Below are 22,404 nucleotides of genomic sequence, written 5' to 3'. Positions count from 1 at the left end.
AGTACTGAAACCAAACCCCTAACTGACCCCCACTATACTAAGTAGTAGAACACCATGAGGACTGGAACCAAACCCCTAACTGACCTCCACTATACTAAGAAGTAGAACACCATGAGAACTGACCTCCACTATACTAAGAAGTAGAACACCATGAGGACTGGAACCTAACCAACCTCCACTATACTAAGAAGTAAACACGGTCAGGACTGGAACCAAACCCCTAACTGACCCCCACTATACTAAGTAGAACACTGTGAGTACTGGAACCAAGCCCCTAACTGACCCCCACTATACTAAGTAGAACACTGTGAGTACTGGAACCAAGCCCCTAACTGACCCCCACTATACTAAGTAGAACACTGTGAGTACTGAAACCAAACCCCTAACTGACCCCCACTATACTAAGTAGTAGAACACCATGGGGACTGGAACCAAACCCCTAACTGACCTCCACTATACTAAGTAGTATAACACCATGAAGACTGGAACCTAACCAACCTCCACTATACTAAGAAGTAAACACGGTCAGGACTGGAACCAAACCCCTAACTGACCCCCACTATACTAAGTAGAACACTGTGAGTACTGGAACCAAACCCCTAACTGACCCCCACTATACTAAGAAGTAGAACACCATGGGGACTGGAAGCAAACCCCTAACTGACCCCCACTATACTAAGTATAACACCATGAGGACTGGAACCTAACCAACCTCCACTATACTAAGTATAACACTGAGTACTGGAACCAAACCCCTAACTGACCCCCACGATACTAAGTATAACACCATGAGTACTGCAACCAAACCCCTAACTGAACCCCACTATACTAAGAAGTAGAACACCGTGGGGACTGGAACCAAACCCCTAACTGACCTCCACTATACTAAGTATAACACCGTGGGGACTGGAACCTAACAGTCGTGGCCAAAAGTTTTGAGAATGAGTTTTGAGAATGAGAAAAATATAAATGTTCAAAGTCTGCTGCCTCAGTTTGTATGATGGCAATTTGCATATTGTCCAGAATGTTATGAAGAGTGATCAGATGAATTGCAATTAATTGCAAAGTCCCTCTGTGCCAATTAAATTAACTGAATCCCCACAAAACATTTCCACTGCATTTCAGCCCTGCCACAAAAGGACCAGCTGACATCATGTCAGTGATTCTCTTGTTAACACAGGTGTGAGTGTTGACGAGGACAAGGCTGGCGATCACTCTGTCATGCTGATTGAGTTCGAATAACAGACTGGAAGCTTCAAATGGAGGGTGGTGCTTGGAATCATTGTTCTTCCTCTGTCAACCACGGTTACCTGCAATGAAACACATGCCGTCATCATTGCTTTGCACAAAAAGGGCTTCACAGGCAATTATATTGCTGCCAGTAAGATTGCACCTGAATCAACCATTTATCGGATCATCAAGAACTTCAAGGAGAGCGCTTCAATTGTTGTGAAGAAGGCTTCAGGGCGCCCGAGAAAGTCCAGCAAGCGCTAGGACTGTCTCCTAAAGTTGATTCAGCTGCGGGATCGGGGCACCACCAGTACAGAGCTTGCTCAGGAATGGCAGCAGGCAGGTGTGAGTGCATCTGCACGCACAGCGAGGTGAAGACTTTTGGAGAATGGCCTGGTGTCAAGAAGGCAGCAAAGAAGCCACTTCTCTCGAGGAGAAACATCAGGGACAGACTGATATTCTGCAAAAGGTACAGGGATTGGACTGCTGAGGACTGCGGTAAAGTCATTTTCTCTGATGAATCTCCTTTCCGATTGTTTGGGACATCCGGAAAAATGCTTGTCCGGAGAAGACAAGGTGAGCGCTACCATCAGTTCTGTGTCATGCCAACAGTAAAGCATCCTGAGACCATTCATGTGTGGGGTTGCTTCTCAGCCAAGGGAGTGGGCTCACTCACAATTTTGCCTAAGAACACAGCCATGAATAAAGAATGGAACCAACACATCCTCCGAGAGCAACTTCTCCCAACCATCAAGGAACTGTTTGGTGACGAACAATGCCTTTTCCAGCATGATGGAGCACCTTGCCATACGGCAAAAGTGATAAATAAGTGGCTCTGGGAACAAAACATTGATATTTTGGGTGCATGGCCAGGAAACTCCCCAGACCTTAATCCCATTGAGAACTTGTGGTCATTCCTCAAGAGGTGGGTGGACAGACAAAACCCCGGGTGGACAAACAAAATTCTGACAAACTCCAAGCAATGACGATGCAAGAATAGGCTGCCATCAGTCAGGTCTTGAAAAAGAGGGGTCAACACTGCAAATATTGAGTCTTTGCATCAACTTCATGTAATTGTCAATAGAAGCCTTTGACACTTATGAAATGCTTGTAATTATACTTCAGTATTCCATAGTAACATCTGACAAAAATATCTAAAGACACTGAAGCAGCAAACTTTGTGGAAATTAATATTAGTGTCATTCTCAAAACATTTGGTCACTACTGTAGAGAGAATGATTTATTTCAGCTTTTATTTCTTTCATCACATTCCCAGTGGGTCAGAATTTTACATACACTCAATTAGTATTTGGTAGCATCACCTTTAAATTGTTTAATGCAGTCTGTTACAGAGATATACTACATAGACCTAATCTTTAATGCAGTCTGGTATAGAGATATACCTACTCTTTAATGCAATCTGGTATAGAGATAGACCTACTCTTTAATGCAGTCTGGTATAGAGATATACTACATAGACCTAATCTTTAATGCAATCTGGTATAGAGATAGACCTACTCTTTAATGCAGTCTGGTATAGAGATATACTACATAGAGCTACTCTTTAATGCAGTCTGGTATAGAGATTTACTACATAGAGCTACTCTTTAATGCAGTCTGGTATAGAGATTTACTACATAGACCTACTCTTTAATGCAGTCTGGTATAGAGATAGATTTGCAGTCTAGAGATAGACCTACTCTTTAATGCAGTCTGGTATAGAGATAGACCTACTCTTTAATGCAGTCTGGTATAGATATAGACTCTTTAATGACCTATAGAGATAGACCTACTCTAATGCAATCTGGTATAGAGATAGACCTACTCTTTAATGCAGTCTGGTATAGAGATATACTACATAGACCTAATCTTTAATGCAATCTGGTATAGAGATAGACCTACTCTTTAATGCAGTCTGGTAGAGATAGACCTACTCTTTAATGCAGTCTGGTATAGAGATATACTACATAGAGCTACTCTTTAATGCAGTCTGGTATAGAGATTTACTACATAGAGCTACTCTTTAATGCAGTCTGGTATAGAGATTTACTACATAGACCTACTCTTTAATGCAGTCTGGTATAGAGATAGACCTACTCTTTAATGCAGTCTGGTATAGAGATCGACCTACTCTTTAATGCAGTCTGGTATAGAGATAGACCTACTCTTTAATGCAGTCTGGTATAGAGATAGACCTACTCTTTAATGCAGTCTGGTATAGAGATAGACCTACTCTTTAATGGGGGCGGCAGGGTAGCCTAGTGGTTAGAGCGTTGGACTAGTAACCGAAAGGTTGCAAGTTCGAATCCCCGAGCTGACAAGGTACAAATCTGTTGTTCTGCCCCTGAACAGGCAGTTAACCCACTGTTCCTAGGCCGTCATTGAAAATAAGAATTTGTTCTTAACTGACTTGCCTAATAAAATAAAGGTAAAATTTAAAATAAAATGCAGTCTGGTATAGAGATATACTACATAGACCTACTCTTTAATGCAGTCTGGTATAGAGATAGACCTACTCTTTAATGCAGTCTGGTATAGAGATATACTACACAGAACTACTCTTTAATGCAGTCTGTTACAGAGATAAACTCAACAGACTTACTCTTTAATGCAGTCTGGAATAGAGACGTATTCCATAGGAACCAGTTCAGAAAGGTCTGTCAAGTTGAACACAAATTGGATCTTCTGGCTGAACTTTGAGCTGAAACAAGGAAAGCAGAAGACATTTAGGGAATGATCTGATAGGTCTTTATTTTCCAACATCTTAATTATGAAAACAGAGGCACCTACTGTACCTTATGAAAGGTTATTACCTACCGTAGGAAGTGTTTGGTGACGGTTATGAAGAAGAGTTATAACACATGACCACCTACCTTATAAAGGGTTTGGTGAGGGCCAGGAGGGTGCGGATAAACCAGGAGGGGTGGACAATAATCAACGACTTCAAATTCTTCCTTAACCTGAAAGAGAAAGGGCATGTCCTTAGTGAACAGCCAATGGTTCGGCAATGGGCATCCCCGGCTGCTTGGGCAATGGGCATCCCCGGCTGCTTGGGCAATGGGCATCCCGGCTGCTTGGGCAATGGGCATCACCGGCTGCTTGGGCAATGGGCATCCCCGGCTGCTTGGGCAATGGGCATCCCCGGCTTGGGCAATTGGGCTTGGGAAATGGGCATCACTTGGGCAATGGGCATCACCGGTTGCTTGGGCAATGGGCATCACCAATGGGCTGCTTGGGCAATGGGCATCACCGGTTGCTTAGGCAATGGGCATCACCGGTTGCTTAGGCAATGGGCATCACCGGTTGCTTAGGCAATGGGCATCACCGGTTGCTTAGGCAATGGGCATCACCGGTTGCTTAGGCAATGGGCATCACCGGTTGCTTAGGCAATGGGCATCACCGGTTGCTTAGGCAATGGGCATCACCGGTTGCTTAGGCAATGGGCATCACCGGTTGCTTAGGCAATGGGCATCACCGGTTGCTTAGGCAATGGGCATCACCAGTTGCTTAGGCAATGGGCATCACCGTTGCTTAGGCAATGGGCATCACCGGTTGCTTAGGCAATGGGCATCACCGGTTGCTTAGGCAATGGGCATCACCGGTTGCTTAGGCAATGGGCATCATGCTTAGGCAATGGGCATCACCGGTTGCTTAGGCAATGGGCATCACCTTAGGCAATGGGCATCACCGGTTGCTTAGGCAATGGGCATCACCAGTTGCTTAGGCAATGGGCATCACCAGTTGCTTAGGCAATGGGCATCACCAGTTGCTTAGGCAATGGGCATCACCAGTTGCTTAGGCAATGGGCATCACCAGTTGCTTAGGCAATGGGCATCACCAGTTGCTTAGGCAATGGGCATCACCAGTTGCTTAGGCAATGGGCATCACCAGTTGCTTAGGCAATGGGCATCACCAGTTGCTTAGGCAATGGGCATGGTCTGAATGCCAAATCTTTGATAGGTGTAAGTAATATCTTTTTTTACATTTATTTTTTATTTCACCTTTATTTAACCAGGTAGGCCAGTTGAGAACAAGTTCTCATTTACAACTGTGACCTGGCCAAGATAAAACAAAGCAGCGCGACACAAACAAGAGTTAAACAAACAAACATACAGTCAATAACACAATAGAAAAATCTATGTACAGAGTGTGCAAATGTAGAAGAGTAGGGGGATAAAGCAATAAATAGGCCATAGTGGTGAAAATAATTACAATTTAGCAATTAAACACGGGAGTGATAGAAGTGCAGAAGATGTGCAAGTAGAGATACTGGGGTGCAAAAGAGCAAGAACCTAAATAACAATATGGGGATGAGGTAGTTGGGTGGGTTATTTACAGATTGGCTGTGTACAGGTACAGTGATCGGTAAGCTTCTCTGACAGCTGATGCTTAAAGTTAGAGAGGGAGATGTAAGTCTCCAGCTTCAGTGATTTTTGCAATTTGTTCCAGTCATTGGCAGCACAGAACTGGAAGGAAAGGCGGCCAAAGGAAGTGTTGGCTTTGGGGGTGACCAGTGAAATACACCTGCTGGAGCGCATACTACAGGTAGGTGTTGCTTTGGTGACCAGTGAGCTGAGATAAGGCGGTATCTTTACCTAGCAAAGACTTGTAGATGACCTGGAGCCAGTGGGTTTGGCGACAAATATGTAGCGAGAGCCAGCCAACGAGAGCATACAGGTCACAGTGTATACAGGTCATTCGTAGTATATGGGGCTTTGTTGATGAAACGGATGGCACTGTGATAAGACTACATCCAGTTTGCTGAGTAGAGTGTTGGAGGATATTTTGTAAATGACATCGCAATAGTACACAGGTATAAACACCATGGGACCACGCAGCCGTCATCCCGCACAGGAAGGAGACGCGTTCTGTCTCCAAGAGATTAACGTACTTTGGTGCGAAAAGTGCACATCAATCCCAGAACAACACAGCAAAGGACCTTGTGAAGATGCTGGAGGAAACAGGTACAAAAGTATCTATATCCTCATTAAAACAAGCCCTATTATCGACATAACCTGAAAGGCCGCTCAGCAAGGAAGAAGCCACTGCTCCAAAAACGCCATAAAAAAAGCCAGACTACGGTTTGCAACTGCACATGGGGAGAAAGTTTTTACTTTTTGGAGAAATGTCCTCTGGTCTGATGAAACAAAAATAAAACTGTTTGGCCATAATGACCATTGTCATGTTTGGAGGAAAAAAGGGGGGGGGCTTGCAAGCAGAAGAACACCATCCCAACCGTGAAGCACGGGGATGGCAGCATCATGTTGTGGGGGTGCTTTGCTGCAGGAGGGACTAGTGTACTTCACAAAATGGCATCATGAGGATGGAACATTATGTGGATGGACAATTATGTGGATATATTGAAGCAACAGTCAGGAAGTTAAAGCTTGGTCACAAATGGGTCTTCCAAATGGACAATGACCCCAAGCATACTTCCAAAGTTGTGACAAAATGACTTAAGGACAACAAAGTCAAGGTATTGGAGTGGCCATCACAAAGCCCTGACCCCAATCCTATAAAAAAATGTGTGGGCAGAACTGAAAAGGCGTGTGCGAGCAAGGAGGCCTACAAACCTGACTCAGTTACACCAGCTCTGTCAGGAGAAATGGGCCAAAATTCACCCAAATTATTGTGGGAAGCTTGTGGAAGGCTATCTGAAACATTTGACCCAAGTTAAACAATTTGAAGACAATGCTACCAAATACTAATTGAGTGTATGTAAAGGTCTGACCCACTGGGAATATGACGAAGAAAGAAAAAGCTGAAATAATTCTCTACTATTATTCTGACATCTCACATTCTTAACCTCTCTGAGCACGGAACCCGGTAGCGGGCTGAAATTCCACAACATACGGTGATCGCTACATAAATAGTCATATTAAACATTCATGAAAATACAAGTGTCTCACATGTATCGGAAGCCTAGAATCTTGCTAATCCAACTGCGTTGTCAGATTTGAAAAAGGATTTACTGCAAAATAATACGATGCGATTATCTGAGGATAGAGCCCCATAAAAAACAACTATTTCAACCAGCACAGGCGTAACATAATCACAAACTGCATTAAAATAAATAGTTTACCTTTGACGATCTTCGTCTGTTTGCAATCCCAATGCTCATTGTTAAACAATGAATGATCTTTTGTTTGATAAAATCCGTTTTATAGCCTAACACGAAACATTTTGTGAACCGCTTGTGTCGTGAATTCCGTCTCATTCCATTTTCGATGACACATTCCAGGTAAATAACCCACACAGAACGTGACTTTTCCAGTCATGTTTGGTTTCACTGCAATCATTTCGCGGGACGTATGGACTGAAAGAAACCGATTTGAAGACAACAAGTAATGACATCACAAAGCACCAATGATATGACCACTGTTTGGTTGATTGACAGTATTTTAACCCAATGACCACTGATCGTCTGTACACACAATTTTAGAAGAAATTGATTGGAAAAGAGAGACAGAGATTGTTGTAGGACGATTCAGTGATTCCCAAGTGGAGAAATATTTTTTGAGAGGACACTGTTGTAGCCACTGTGTATAATCTGTAACGGTGCCTGCAAAAGAGGAACAATGTCACCGTTTTGGACTGGTAAGTTCTACTCATGCTAATGCCCTTGTTTGAAATTAATAATATAGCTCCCGGGTGGCGCAGCGGGTGGCGCCAGCTGTGCCACCAGAGACTCTGGGTTCGCGCCCAGGCTCTGTCGTAACCGGCTGCGACCGGGAGGTCCGTGGGGTGACGCACAATTGGCCCAGCGTCGTCCGGGTTAGGGAGGGCTTGGGCGGTAGGGATATCCTTGTCTCATCGCACACCAGCGACTCCCGTGGCGGGCTGGGCGCAGTGCGCGCTAACCAAGGTTGCCAGGTGCACAGTGTTTCCTCCGACACATTGGTGCGGCTGGCTTCCGGGTTGGATGCGCGCTGTGTTAAGAAGCAGTGCGGCTTGGTTGGGTTGTGTATCGGAGGGAGGACGCATGACTTTCAACCTTCGTCTCTCCCGAGCTCGTACGGGAGTTGTAGCGATGAGACAAGGTAGTAGCTACTAAACAATTGGATACCATGAAATTGGGGAGAAAAAGAGGTCAAATTCAACAACAACAAAAACTTTAAAAAAATTAATTAATAATATAAAATGTGATTTTTTTAAATTTTAGAAGCAATATATACAAATGTCATGTGATGAAATTATGTGATGAAATGTGTCTGCTGCCCCACCCCAACCCACATGAAATAGCCTATTTGAGGCTGTTGAGGGGAGGGCAGGCCCACAACAATGGCCAAAGTGAAATGGAGACAGTAGATACAGCTGGTCTGTTGTAATATAATAAAGACAGTAGATCTGGCTGGTCTGTCATTATATAATAGAGACAGTAGATCTAGCTGAAATGTCATAATATAAAAGAGACAGTAGATCTATAATAATATATTCAACCTTATGTTCCCTGTACTCTCAATATATATATATATATATATATATATATATATCTGTTTATTGTACCTCAGCAGCACAATATTGTATAGAGCTTTGGCAAAGTGGGTGGGGTTATATCCTTCCTGTTTGGCCCTGTCCTGGGGTCTCATCGGATGGGGCCACAGTGTCTCTTGTCCCTCCTGTCTCAGCCTCCAGTATTTATGCTGCAGTAGTTTATGTGTCGGGGGCTAGGGTCAGTTTGTTATATCTGGAGTACTTCTTCTGTCTTATCCGGTGTCCTGTGTGAATTTAAGTATGCTCTCTCCAATCTCTCTCTCTCGGGGACCTGAGCCCTAGGACCATGCGTCAGGACTACCTGGCATGATGACTCCTTGCTGTCCCCAGTTCACCTGGCCTTGCTGCTGTTCCAGTTTCAACTGTTCTGCCTGTGGCTATGGAACCCTAAACTGTTCATATTTACCTTGAGGTGCTGTCCTGGTCATCTGATTTGAACGTTTGAAAATCTTGGCGATGTTCTGTTATAATCTCCACCCGGCACAGCCAGAAGAGGACTGGCCACCCCACATAGCCTGGTTCCTCTCTAGTTTTTCCTAGCCACCGTGCTTCTACACCTGCATTGCTTGCTGTTTGGGGTTTTAGGCTGGGTTTCTGTACAGCACTTTGAGATATCAGCTGATGTACGAAGGGCTATATAAATAAATTCGAATTGATTTTGATTTGGTCTACTGGGTAACTGGTCTACTGGGTAACTGGGTAACAGGGTAACAGGTCTACTGGGTACCAGAGTAACAGGTCTACTGGGTAACAGGTCTACTGGGTAACTGGTCTGCTGGGTACCAGAGTAACTGGTCTACTGGGTAACTGGTCTACTGGGTAACTGGTCTACTGAAGGCCTATGGCGCCGACAGAGATGGCCGCCTCGCTTCGCGTTCCTAGGAAACTATGCAGTTTTTTGTTTTTTTACGTGTTATTTCTTACACTAGTACCCCAGGTCATCTTAGGTTTCATTACATACAGCCGAGAAGAACTACTGAATATAAGATCAGCGTCAACTCACCATCAGTACGACCAAGAATATGTTTTTCGCGATGCGGATCCTGTGTTCTGCCTTACAACCAGTGCAACGGAGTGGATTACATGCAGCGACCCAAAAAAACGACTCAGAAAAAGAGGGAAACAAAGCGGTCTTCTGGTCAGACTCCGGAGACGGGCACATCGTGCACCACTCCCTAGCATTCTTCTTGCCAATGTCCAGTCTCTTGACAACAAGGTTGATGAAATCCGAGCAAGGGTAGCATTCCAGAGGGACATCAGAGACTGTAACGTTCTTTGCTTCACGGAAACATGGCTAACTGGAGAGACGCAATCCAAAGCGGTGCAGCCAGCGGGTTTCTCCACGCATCGCGCCGACAGAAACGAACATCTTTCTGGTAAGAAGAGGGGCGGGGGCGTATGCCTTATGGCCAACGTGACATGGTGTGATGAAAGAAACATACAGGAACTCAAATCCTTCTGTTCACCTGATTTAGAATTCCTCACAATCAAATGTAGACCGCATTATCTACCAAGAGAATTCTCTTCGATTATAATCACAGCCGTATATATCCCCCCCCCAAGCAGACACATCGATGGCTCTGAACGAACTTTATTTAACTCTCTGGAAACTGGAAACGATTTATCCGGAGGCTGCATTCATTGTAGCTGGGGATTTTAACAAGGCTAATCTGAAAACAAGACTCCCTAAATTTTATCAGCATATCGATTGCGCAACCAGGGGTGGAAAGACCCTGGATCATTGTTACTCTAACTTCCGCGACGCATATAAGGCCCTGCCCCGCCCCCCTTTCGGAAAAGCTGACCACGACTCCATTTTGTTGATCCCTGCCTACAGACAGATGTAAATATATCAGATGTAAATATATCACTAGCCACTTTAAACAATGCTACCTTATATAATGTTACTTACCCTACATTGTTCTTCTCATATGCATACGTTGATACTGTACTCTATATCATCGACTGCATCCTTATGTAATACATGTATCACTAGCCACTTTAACTATGCCACTTGGTTTACATACTTATCTCATATGTATATACTGTACTCGATATCATCTACTGTATCTTGCCTATGCTGCTCTGTACCATCACTCATTCATATATCCTTATGTACATATTCTTTATCCCCTTACACTGTGTATAAGACAGTAGTTTTTTTGGAATTGTTAGTTAGATTACTTGCTCGTTATTACTGCATTGTCGGAACTAGAAGCACAAGCATTTCGCTACACTCGCATTAACATCTGCTAACCATGTGTATGTGACAAATAAAATTTGATTTGATTTGAAACTAAAACAAGAAGCTCCCACGTTGAGGTCTGTCCAACGCTGGTCCGACCAAGCTGACTCCACACTCCAAGACTGCTTCCATCACGTGGACTGGGAGATGTTTCGTATTGCGTCAGACAACAACATTGACGAATACGCTGATTCGGTGTGCGAGTTCATTAGAACGTGCGTTGAAGATGTCGTTCCCATAGCAACGATTAAAACATTCCCTAACCAGAAACCGTGGATTGATGGCAGCATTCGTGTGGAACTGAAGGCGCGAACCACTGCTTTTAATCAGGGCAAGGTGTCTGGTAACATGACTGAATACAAACAGTGCAGCTATTCCCTCCGCAAGGCTATCAAACAAGCTAAGCGCCAGTACAGAGACAAAGTAGAATCTCAATTCAACGGCTCAGACACAAGAGGCATGTGGCAGGGTCTACAGTCAATCACGGACTACAGGAAGAAACCCAGCCCAGTCACGGACCAGGATGTCTTGCTCCCAGGCAGACTAAATAACTTTTTGCCCGCTTTGAGGACAATACAGTGCCACTGACACGGCCTGCAACGAAAACATGCGGTCTCTCCTTCACTGCAGCCGAAGTGAGTAAGACATTTAAACGTGTTAACCCTCGCAAGGCTGCAGGCCCAGACGGCATCCCCAGCCGCGCCCTCAGAGCATGCGCAGACAAGCTGGCCGGTGTGTTTACGGACATATTCAACCAATCCCTATACCAGTCTGCTGTTCCCACATGCTTCAAGAGGGCCACCATTGTTCCTGTTCCCAAGAAAGCTAAGGTAACTGAGCTAAACGACTACCGCCCCGTAGCACTCACATCCGTCATCATGAAGTGCTTTGAGAGACTAGTCAAGGACCATATCACCTCCACCCTACCTGACACCCTTGACCCACTCCAATTTGCTTACCGCCCAAATAGGTCCACAGATGATGCAATCTCAACCACACTGCCCTAACCCATCTGGACAAGAGGAATACCTATGTGAGAATGCTGTTCATCGACTACAGCTCGGCATTCAACACCATAGTACCCTCCAAGCTCGTCATCAAGCTCGAGACCCTGGGTCTCGACCCCGCCCTGTGCAACTGGGTACTGGACTTCCTGACGGGCCGCCCCCAGGTGGTGAGGGTAGGCAACAACATCTCCTCCCCGCTGATCCTCAACACTGGGGCCCCACAAGGGTGCGTTCTGAGCCCTCTCCTGTACTCCTGTTCACCCACGACTGCGTGGCCACGCACGCCTCCAACTCAATCATCAAGTTTGCGGACGACACAACAGTGGTAGGCTTGATTACCAACAACGACGAGACGGCCTACAGGGAGGAGGTGAGGGCCCTCGGAGTGTGGTGTCAGGAAAATAACCTCACACTCAACGTCAACAAAACTAAGGAGATGATTGTGGACTTCAGGAAACAGCAGAGGGAACACCCCCCCATCCACATCGATGGGACAGTAGTGGAGAGGGTAGCAAGTTTTAAGTTCCTCGGCATACACATCACAGACAAATTGAATTGGTCCACTCACACAGACAGCATCGTGAGGAAGGCGCAGCAGCGCCTCTTCAACCTCAGGAGGCTGAAGAAATTCGGCTTGTCACCAAAAGCACTCACAAACTTCTACATATGCACAATCGAGAGCATCCTGGCGGGCTGTATCACCGCCTGGTATGGCAACTGCACCGCCCTCAACCGTAAGGCTCTCCAGAGGGTAGTGAGGTCTGCACAACGCATCACCGGGGCAAACTACCTGCCCTCCAGGACACCTACACCACCCGATGCTACAGGAAGGCCATAAAGATCATCAAGGACATCAACCACCCGAGCCACTGCCTGTTCACCCCGCTGTCATCCAGAAGGCGAGGTCAGTACAGGTGCATCAAAGCTGGGACCGAGAGACTGAAAAACAGCTTCTATCTCAAGGCCATCAGACTGTTAAACAGCCACCACTAACATTGAGTGGCTACTGCCAACACACTGTCAATGACACTGACTCTACTCCAGCCACTTTAATCATGGGAATTGATGGGAAATGATGTAAATATATCACTAGCCACTTTAAACAATGCTACCTTATATAATGTTACTTACCCTACATTATTCATCTCATATGCATACGTAGATACTGTACTCTATATCATCGACTGCATCCTTATGTAATACATGTATCACTAGCCACTTTAACTATGCCACTTGGTTTACATACTCATCTCATATGTATATACTCTACTCGATATCATCTACTGTATCTTGCCTATGCTGCTCTGTACCATCACTCATTCATATATCCTTATGTACATATTCTTTATCCCCTTACACTGTGTATAAGACAGTAGTTTTTTTGGAATTGTTAGTTAGATTACTTGTTCGTTATTACTGCATTGTCGGAACTAGAAGCACAAGCATTTCGCTACACTCGCATTAACATCTGCTAACCATGTGTATGTGACAAATAAAATTTGATTTGATTTGATATTGGGTACCAGAGTAACTGGTCTACTGGGTAACAGGTCTACTGGGTAACTGGTCTACTGGGTACCATAGTAACTGGTCTACTGGGTAACAGGTCTACTGGGTAACTGGTCTACTGGGTACCAGAGTAACTGGTCTACTGGGTAACAGGTCTACTGGGTAACTGGTCTACTGGGTACCATAGTAACTGGTCTACTGGGTAACAGGTCTACTGGGTAACTGGTCTACTGGGTACCATAGTAACTGGTCTACTGGGTAACAGGTCTACTGGGTAACTGGTCTACTGGGTACCAGAGTAACTGGTCTACTGGGTACCTGGTCTACTGGGTACCAGAGTAACGGGTCTACTGGGTAACTGGTCTACTGGGTACCAGAGTAACGGGTCTACTGGGTAACAGGTCTACTGGGTAACTGGTCTACTGGGTACCAGAGTAACGGGTCTACTGGGTACCAGGTCTACTGGGTACCAGGTCTACTGGGTAACAGAGTAACTGGTCTACTGGGTAACTGGTCTACTGGGTAACTGGTCTACTGGGTACCAGAGTAACTGGTCTACTGGGTACCAGAGTAACTGGTCTACTGGGTACCAGAGTAACTGGTCTACTGGGTACCAGAGTAACTGGTCTACTGGGTACCAGAGTAACTGGTCTACTGCGCAACAGGTCTACTGGGTACCATGGTAACTGGGCTACTATGTCTCACCTGCGGTCGATCTGCTGATAGCACTTCCTGAGCCAGCCCACACTGGGCATCTTCTTCCTGGACGTGGCGCCGTTCAGATACACTATCATATAGTTCTCGGCTACCAAGAGCTCCAAAGTGCCGATCACATACCTGATAACACACAACAACAGAGAGGGGTGAAGTTTAGGTTACAGAGAGGGGTGAGGGTGCTACTACCATACAGATACAGGCTACTACTACTACTACTACTACTACTACTACTACTACTACTACACAGATACAGGCTACTACTACTACTACTACTACTACTACTACTACTACTACTACTACACAGATACAGGCTACTGCTACTACTACTACACAGATACAGGCTACTACTACTACTACACAGATACAGGCTACTACTACTACACAGATACAGGCTACTACTACTACACGGATACAGACTACTACTACTACACAGATACAGGCTACTACTACTACTACACAGATACAGGCTACTACTACACAGATACAGGCTACTACTACTACTACTACAGATACAGGCTACTACTACTACACAGACTACTACTACTACAACACAGATACAGGCTACTACTACTACAACACAGATACAGGCTACTACTACTACAACACAGATACAGGCTACTACTACTACTACACAGATACAGGCTACTACTACTACTACACAGATACAGGCTACTACTACTACACAGATACAGGCTACTACTACACAGATACAGGCTACTACTGCTACTACTACTACTACTACTATACAGACACAGGCTACTACTACTACTATACAGACACAGGCTACTACTACTACTACTACACGGACACAGGCTACTACTACTATACAGATATAGGCTACTGCTACTACTACTACTATACAGATACAGGCTACTACTGCTGCACGGATACAGGCTACTACTACTGCTGCTACTACTACACGGATACAGGCTACTACTACTGCACAGATACAGGGCTACTACTACTACTACTGCTGCTACACGGATACAGGCTACTACTACTACTACTACACAGATACAGGCTACTACTACTACTACTACACAGATACAGGCTACTACTACTACTACTACTACTATACAGATACAGGCTACTACTACTGCTACACAGATACAGGCTACTACTACTACTATACAGATACAGGCTACTACTACTACACAGATACAGGCTACTACTACTACTACTACACAGATACAGGCTACTACTACTACTACTACTACTATACAGATACAGGCTACTACTACTGCTATACAGATACAGGCTACTACTGCTACTATACAGATACAGGCTACTACTACTACTGCTGCTGCTGCTACTACTACTGCTACTACTGCTACTGCTACTACACGGATACAGGCTACTACTGCTACTGCACGGATACAGGCTGCTGCTGCTACAACACAGATACAGGCTACTGCTGCTACTGCTATACAGATATAGGCTACTACTACTACTACTATACGGATATAGGCTACTACTACTACTACTATGCGGATATAGGCTGCTACTGCTGCTACTATACGGATATAGGCTACTGCTGCTACTACTATACAGATATAGGCTACTGCTGCTGCTACTATACGGATATAGGCTGCTGCTACTGCTACTATACGGATAGGCTACTGCTGCTACTACTGCTACTACTACTACTGCTGCTACACGGATACAGGCTACTACTACTGCTACTATACAGATACAGGCTACTGCTACTACTATACAGATACAGGCTACTACTACTACTATACAGATACAGGCTGCTACTACACAGATACAGGCTACTACTACTACTGCACAGATACAAGCTGCTACTGCTACTACACAGATACAGGCTACTACTACTACTACTACACGGATACAGGCTACTGCTACTGCTATACAGATACAGGCTACTACTACTACTACTACTCAGATACAGGCTACTACTACTACTACACAGATACAAGCTACTACTACTACTACTACTACACAGATACAGGCTACTACTACTACTACTACACAGATACAGGCTACTACTACTACTACTATACAGATACAGGTTACTACTACTACACGGTTATAGGCTACTGCTACACACAGTTATAGGCTACTACTGCTACTACTACTACTACTATACAGGCTACTACTACTACTATACAGGCTACTACTACTACTGCTATACAGGCTACTACTACTAATACACAGGCTACTACTACTATACAGGCTGCTACTACTACACAGTTATAGGCTGCTACTACTACTACTACTACTACTATACAGGCTACTACTACTGCTATACAGGCTGCTGCTGCTATACAGGCTACTGCTGCTAATACACGGAGGCTGCTGCTGCTATACAGGCTGCTGCTGCTGCTGCTACTGCTACTACTGCTGCTGCTGCTGCTGCTGCTGCTGCTGCTGCTGCTATACGGATACAGGCCACTGCTGCTGCTGCTACTGCTGCTGCTACTGCTACTGCTGCTACACGGATACAAGCTGCTGCTGCACGGATACAGGCTACTACTGCTGCTGCACGGATATGGGGCTACTGCTGCTACGGATGCAGGCTGCTACTGCTACTATACAGATACAGGGCTACTGCTGCTGCTATACGGATGCAGGGCTGCTGCTGCTACTACTGCTACTACTGCTGCTGCTGCTGCTGCTGCTGCTGCACGGATACAGGCTGCTACTGCTATACAGGCTGCTGCTGCTGCTGCTGCTGCTGCTGCTGCTGCTACTGCTGCTACTACTGCACGGATACAGGCTGCTGCTGCTGCTGCTGCTACTACTACTGCTGCTGCTGCTGCTGCACGGATACAGGCTACTGCTACTGCTGCACGGATACAAGCTGCTACTACACGGATACAGGCTGCTGCTGCTGCTGCACAGATACAGGCTACTACTGCTACTATACAGATACAGGCTACTACTACTACTATACAGATACAGGCTACTACTACTACTACTACTACTACTACTACTACTACACAGATACAGGCTACTACTACTACTATACAGATACAGGCTACTACTACTACTATACAGATACAGGCTACTACTACTACTACTACTATACAGATACAGGCTACTACTACTACTATACAGATACAGGCTACTACTACTACTATACAGATACAGGCTACTACTACTACTATACAGACTACTACTACTACTATACAGATACAGGCTACTACTACTACTATACAGATACAGGCTACTACTACTACTATACAGATACAGGCTACTACTACTACTATACAGATACAGGCTACTACTACTACTACACAGATACAGGCTACTACTACTACTACTACACAGATACAGGCTACTAATACTGCTCAGATACAGGCTACTACTGCTACTACTCAGATACAGGCTACTACTACTCAGATACAGGCTACTACTACTACTACTCAGATACAGGCTACTACTACTACTACTACACAGATACAGGCTACTACTACTACTACACAGATACAGGCTACTACTACTACTACTACTACTACTACTCAGGCTACTACTACTATACAGATACAGGCTACTACTACTACTACACAGATACAGGCTACTACTACTACTACTACTGCTACTACACAGATACAGGCTACTAATACTACTCAGATACAGGCTACTACTACTACTACTCAGATACAGGCTACTACTACTACTGCTCAGATACAGGCTACTACTACTACTACTACTACTCAGATACAGGCTACTACTACTACTCAGATACAGGCTACTACTACTACTACTACTCAGATACAGGCTACTACTACTACTACTACTACTACACAGATACAGGCTACTACTACTACACAGATACAGGCTACTACTACTACTACTATACAGATACAGGCTACTACTACTACTACTATACAGATACAGGCTATTACTACTACTACTATACAGATACAGGCTATTACTACTACTACTATACAGATACAGGCTACTACTATACAGATACAGGCTACTACACAGATATAGGGCTACTACTACCACCATACAGATACAGGCTACTACTACTACAAAACAGACACAGGCTACTACTAGTACTGCTACTACTACTATACAGACACAGGCTACTACTACTACTACTACTACTACTACTCAGATACAGGCTACTACTACTGTACAGATTCAGGCTACTATTACAACAACAACAACGATACAGGCTACTATAGGCTACTACTACTACTACTGCTATACAGATACAGGCTACTAATACTACTACTGCTATACAGATACAGGCTACTACCAATATTATACAGATATAGGCTACTACTACTACTACTGCTATACAGATACAGGCTACTACCAATATTATACAGACATAGGCTACTATTACTACTACTACTGCTATACAGATACAGGCTACTACTACTACTACTACTGCTATACAGATACAGGCTACTACTACTACTACTGCTATACAGATACAGGCTACTACTACTACTACTGCTATACAGATACAGGCTACTACCAATATTATACAGACATAGGCTACTATTACTACTACTACTGCTATACAGATACAGGCTACTACTACTACTACTACTACTACTACTGCTATACAGATACAGGCTACTACTACTACTACTACTACTCAGATACAGGCTACTACTACTGTACAGATTCAGGCTAATACTACAAAAACAACAACGATACAGGCTACTATAGGCTACTACTACTACTACTGCTATACAGATACAGGCTACTAATACTACTACTGCTATACAGATACAGGCTACTACCAATATTATACAGATATAGGCTACTACTACTACTACTGCTATACAGATACAGGCTACTACCAATATTATACAGACATAGGCTACTATTACTACTACTACTGCTATACAGATACAGGCTACTACCAATACTATACAGATATAGGCTACTACTACTACTACTACTACTACTACTACTACTACTACTACTGCTATACAGATACAGGCTACTACTACTGCTATACAGATACAGGCTACTACCAATACTATACAGATATAGGCTACTATTACTACTACTACTGCTATACAGATACAGGCTACTACTACTACTACTGCTATACAGATACAGGCTACTACCAATACTATACAGATATAGGCTACTACTACTACTACTACTGCTATACAGATACAGGCTACTACCAATACTATACAGATATAGGCTACTATTACTACTACTACTGCTATACAGATACAGGCTACTACCAATACTATACAGATATAGGCATACAGAATGAGGCTAATTCGTTAACTTTCTATCAGAATATATTTTTTATAACAATAAGCATTATATTGTTAAATTAAGCCTAACAATAGCCAGCCGGTGGTCACTGCCTTCCTAGGCCTGCATAGCTAAGCCTAATAGCCAGCCGGTGGTCACTGCCTTCCTAGGCCTGCATAGTTAAGCCTAATAGCCAGCCGGTGGTCACTGCCTTCATAGTTAAGCCTAATAATAGCCAGCCGGTGGTCACTGCCTTCCTAGGCCTGCATAGCTAAGCCTAATAGCCAGCCGGTGGTCACTGCCTTCATAGTTAAGCCTAATAATAGCCAGCCGGTGGTCACTGCCTTCATAGGCATGCATAGCTAAGCCTGATAATAGCCAGCCGGTGGTCACTGCCTTCATAGTTAAGCCTAATAATAGCCAGCCGGTGGTCACTGCCTTCATAGGCATGCATAGCTAAGCCTGATAATAGCCAGCCGGTGGTCACTGCCTTCATAGGCATGCATAGCTAAGCCTGATAATAGCCAGCCGGTGGTCACTGCCTTCATAGGCATGCATAGCTAAGCCTGATAATAGCCAGCCGGTGGTCACTGCCTTCCTAGGCCTGCATAGCTAAGCCTGATAATAGCCAGCCGGTGGTCACTGCCTTCATAGGCATGCATAGCTAAGCCTGATAATAGCCAGCCGGTGGTCACTGCCTTCATAGGCATGCATAGCTAAGCCTGATAATAGCCAGCCGGTGGTCACTGCCTTCATAGGCATGCATAGCTAAGCCTGATAATAGCCAGCCGGTGGTCACTGCCTTCATAGGCATGCATAGCTAAGCCTGATAATAGCCAGCCGGTGGTCACTGCCTTCATAGGCATGCATAGCTAAGCCTGATAATAGCCAGCCGGTGGTCACTGCCTTCATAGCTAAGCCTGATAATAGCCAGCCGGTGGTCACTGCCTTCATAGGCATGCATAGCTAAGCCTGATAATAGCCAGCCGGTGGTCACTGCCTTCATAGGCATGCATAGCTAAGCCTGATAATAGCCAGCCGGTGGTCACTGCCTTCATAGGCATGCATAGCTAAGCCTGATAATAGCCAGCCGGTGGTCACTGCCTTCATAGGCATGCATAGCTAAGCCTGATAATAGCCAGCCGGTGGTCACTGCCTTCATAGCTAAGCCTGATAATAGCCAGCCGGTGGTCACTGCCTTCATAGCTAAGCCTGATAATAGCCAGCCGGTGGTCACTGCCTTCATAGGCATGCATAGCTAAGCCTGATAATAGCCAGCCGGTGGTCACTGCCTTCATAGGCATGCATAGCTAAGCCTGATAATAGCCAGCCGGTGGTCACTGCCTTCATAGGCATGCATAGCTAAGCCTGATAATAGCCAGCCGGTGGTCACTGCCTTCATAGGCATGCATAGCTAAGCCTGATAATAGCCAGCCGGTGGTCACTGCCTTCATAGCTAAGCCTGATAATAGCCAGCCGGTGGTCACTGCCTTCATAGGCATGCATAGCTAAGCCTGATAATAGCCAGCCGGTGGTCACTGCCTTCATAGGCATGCATAGCTAAGCCTGATAATAGCCAGCCGGTGGTCACTGCCTTCATAGGCATGCATAGCTAAGCCTGATAATAGCCAGCCGGTGGTCACTGCCTTCATAGGCATGCATAGCTAAGCCTGATAATAGCCAGCCGGTGGTCACTGCCTTCATAGCTAAGCCTGATAATAGCCAGCCGGTGGTCACTGCCTTCATAGGCATGCATAGCTAAGCCTGATAATAGCCAGCCGGTGGTCACTGCCTTCATAGGCATGCATAGCTAAGCCTGATAATAGCCAGCCGGTGGTCACTGCCTTCATAGGCATGCATAGCTAAGCCTGATAATAGCCAGCCGGTGGTCACTGCCTTCATAGCTAAGCCTGATAATAGCCAGCCGGTGGTCACTGCCTTCATAGGCATGCATAGCTAAGCCTGATAATAGCCAGCCGGTGGTCACTGCCTTCATAGGCATGCATAGCTAAGCCTGATAATAGCCAGCCGGTGGTCACTGCCTTCATAGGCATGCATAGCTAAGCCTGATAATAGCCAGCCGGTGGTCACTGCCTTCATAGGCATGCATAGCTAAGCCTGATAATAGCCAGCCGGTGGTCACTGCCTTCATAGGCATGCATAGCTAAGCCTGATAATAGCCAGCCGGTGGTCACTGCCTTCATAGGCATGCATAGCTAAGCCTGATAATAGCCAGCCGGTGGTCACTGCCTTCATAGGCATGCATAGCTAAGCCTAATAATAGCCAGCCGGTGGTCACTGCCTAAAATATAAAAATACCAGGTTACTCAGGAGAAAAGTGATTTATTCTCCAGATTGAACATTGTAAAATAGTGGGAAAATATTAAATATCTTTTTAGCATTGGTGTCCAAAAACCAATGCATGTCAATATTCCGTTTCACAGGGTTTGCACCAGGGTTTACACCAGTAGGACTCACTTGAAGAGGTTGTCCATGATGTAGCGGTAGTTGGGTTGGTTGCTCTCAGGCATGTAACACACGGCAAACACTATGATGGCATTCAGGCCATCTCCATAGTAACCTGAAACACATCACAGAGGTTCAAACACGCCACAACACAACCTGCTCTGCATGGGGCATTGTTACTGTAAAAATGTTTTTTAAAGTATTGGTCCAATACCCTCTTGTAGGACTAGGGTTATGTGTTAGGGTCTGGGGTCAGGGGTTACCTCCGTGGTTGATGACCCTCTTGTAGGGTTCTATTGCCTTCATGTCGACTTTGTGTTCCTGGTCTCCTATACGGAACACTCGCCAACGCCGCCCCTCCTCCGCTCCTCGGAGGCCGAGTACACCTGGACCGACTCCACCCCTTCTGCAGAACCTCAGTGGTCTTGGGCTTCGGCAGGTCATCTGAGAAGAGAGGTTATTTTTAACTTTTTCTACCTTCCCTTTATCCAATAACACTCCATTTCTATTTGAAATGCTTCGTATTGTGGG

The 22,404-nt window shown here is 45.1% G+C and overlaps 1 protein-coding gene across 1 annotated transcript in view; it reads right to left on the bottom strand.

Moving 5' to 3' along the window:
* Nucleotides 1-22,404, bottom strand: part of bnip2 (BCL2 interacting protein 2) — a 54,288-nt gene that overhangs the window by 1,748 nt on the left and 30,136 nt on the right. The window contains 7 exon segments of the mRNA XM_042296528.1: nucleotides 3,833-3,931; nucleotides 4,104-4,190; nucleotides 14,191-14,322; nucleotides 21,886-21,988; nucleotides 22,137-22,238; nucleotides 22,241-22,271; nucleotides 22,274-22,317. Of these exon segments, the coding sequence (XP_042152462.1) occupies nucleotides 3,833-3,931; nucleotides 4,104-4,190; nucleotides 14,191-14,322; nucleotides 21,886-21,988; nucleotides 22,137-22,238; nucleotides 22,241-22,271; nucleotides 22,274-22,317 (598 nt within the window).

Source organism: Oncorhynchus tshawytscha, linkage group LG01 (assembly GCF_018296145.1).
Source record: "Oncorhynchus tshawytscha isolate Ot180627B linkage group LG01, Otsh_v2.0, whole genome shotgun sequence".
Classification (NCBI taxonomy): domain Eukaryota; kingdom Metazoa; phylum Chordata; class Actinopteri; order Salmoniformes; family Salmonidae; genus Oncorhynchus; species Oncorhynchus tshawytscha.
This window is presented reverse-complemented; position numbering and strand designations above follow the sequence as displayed.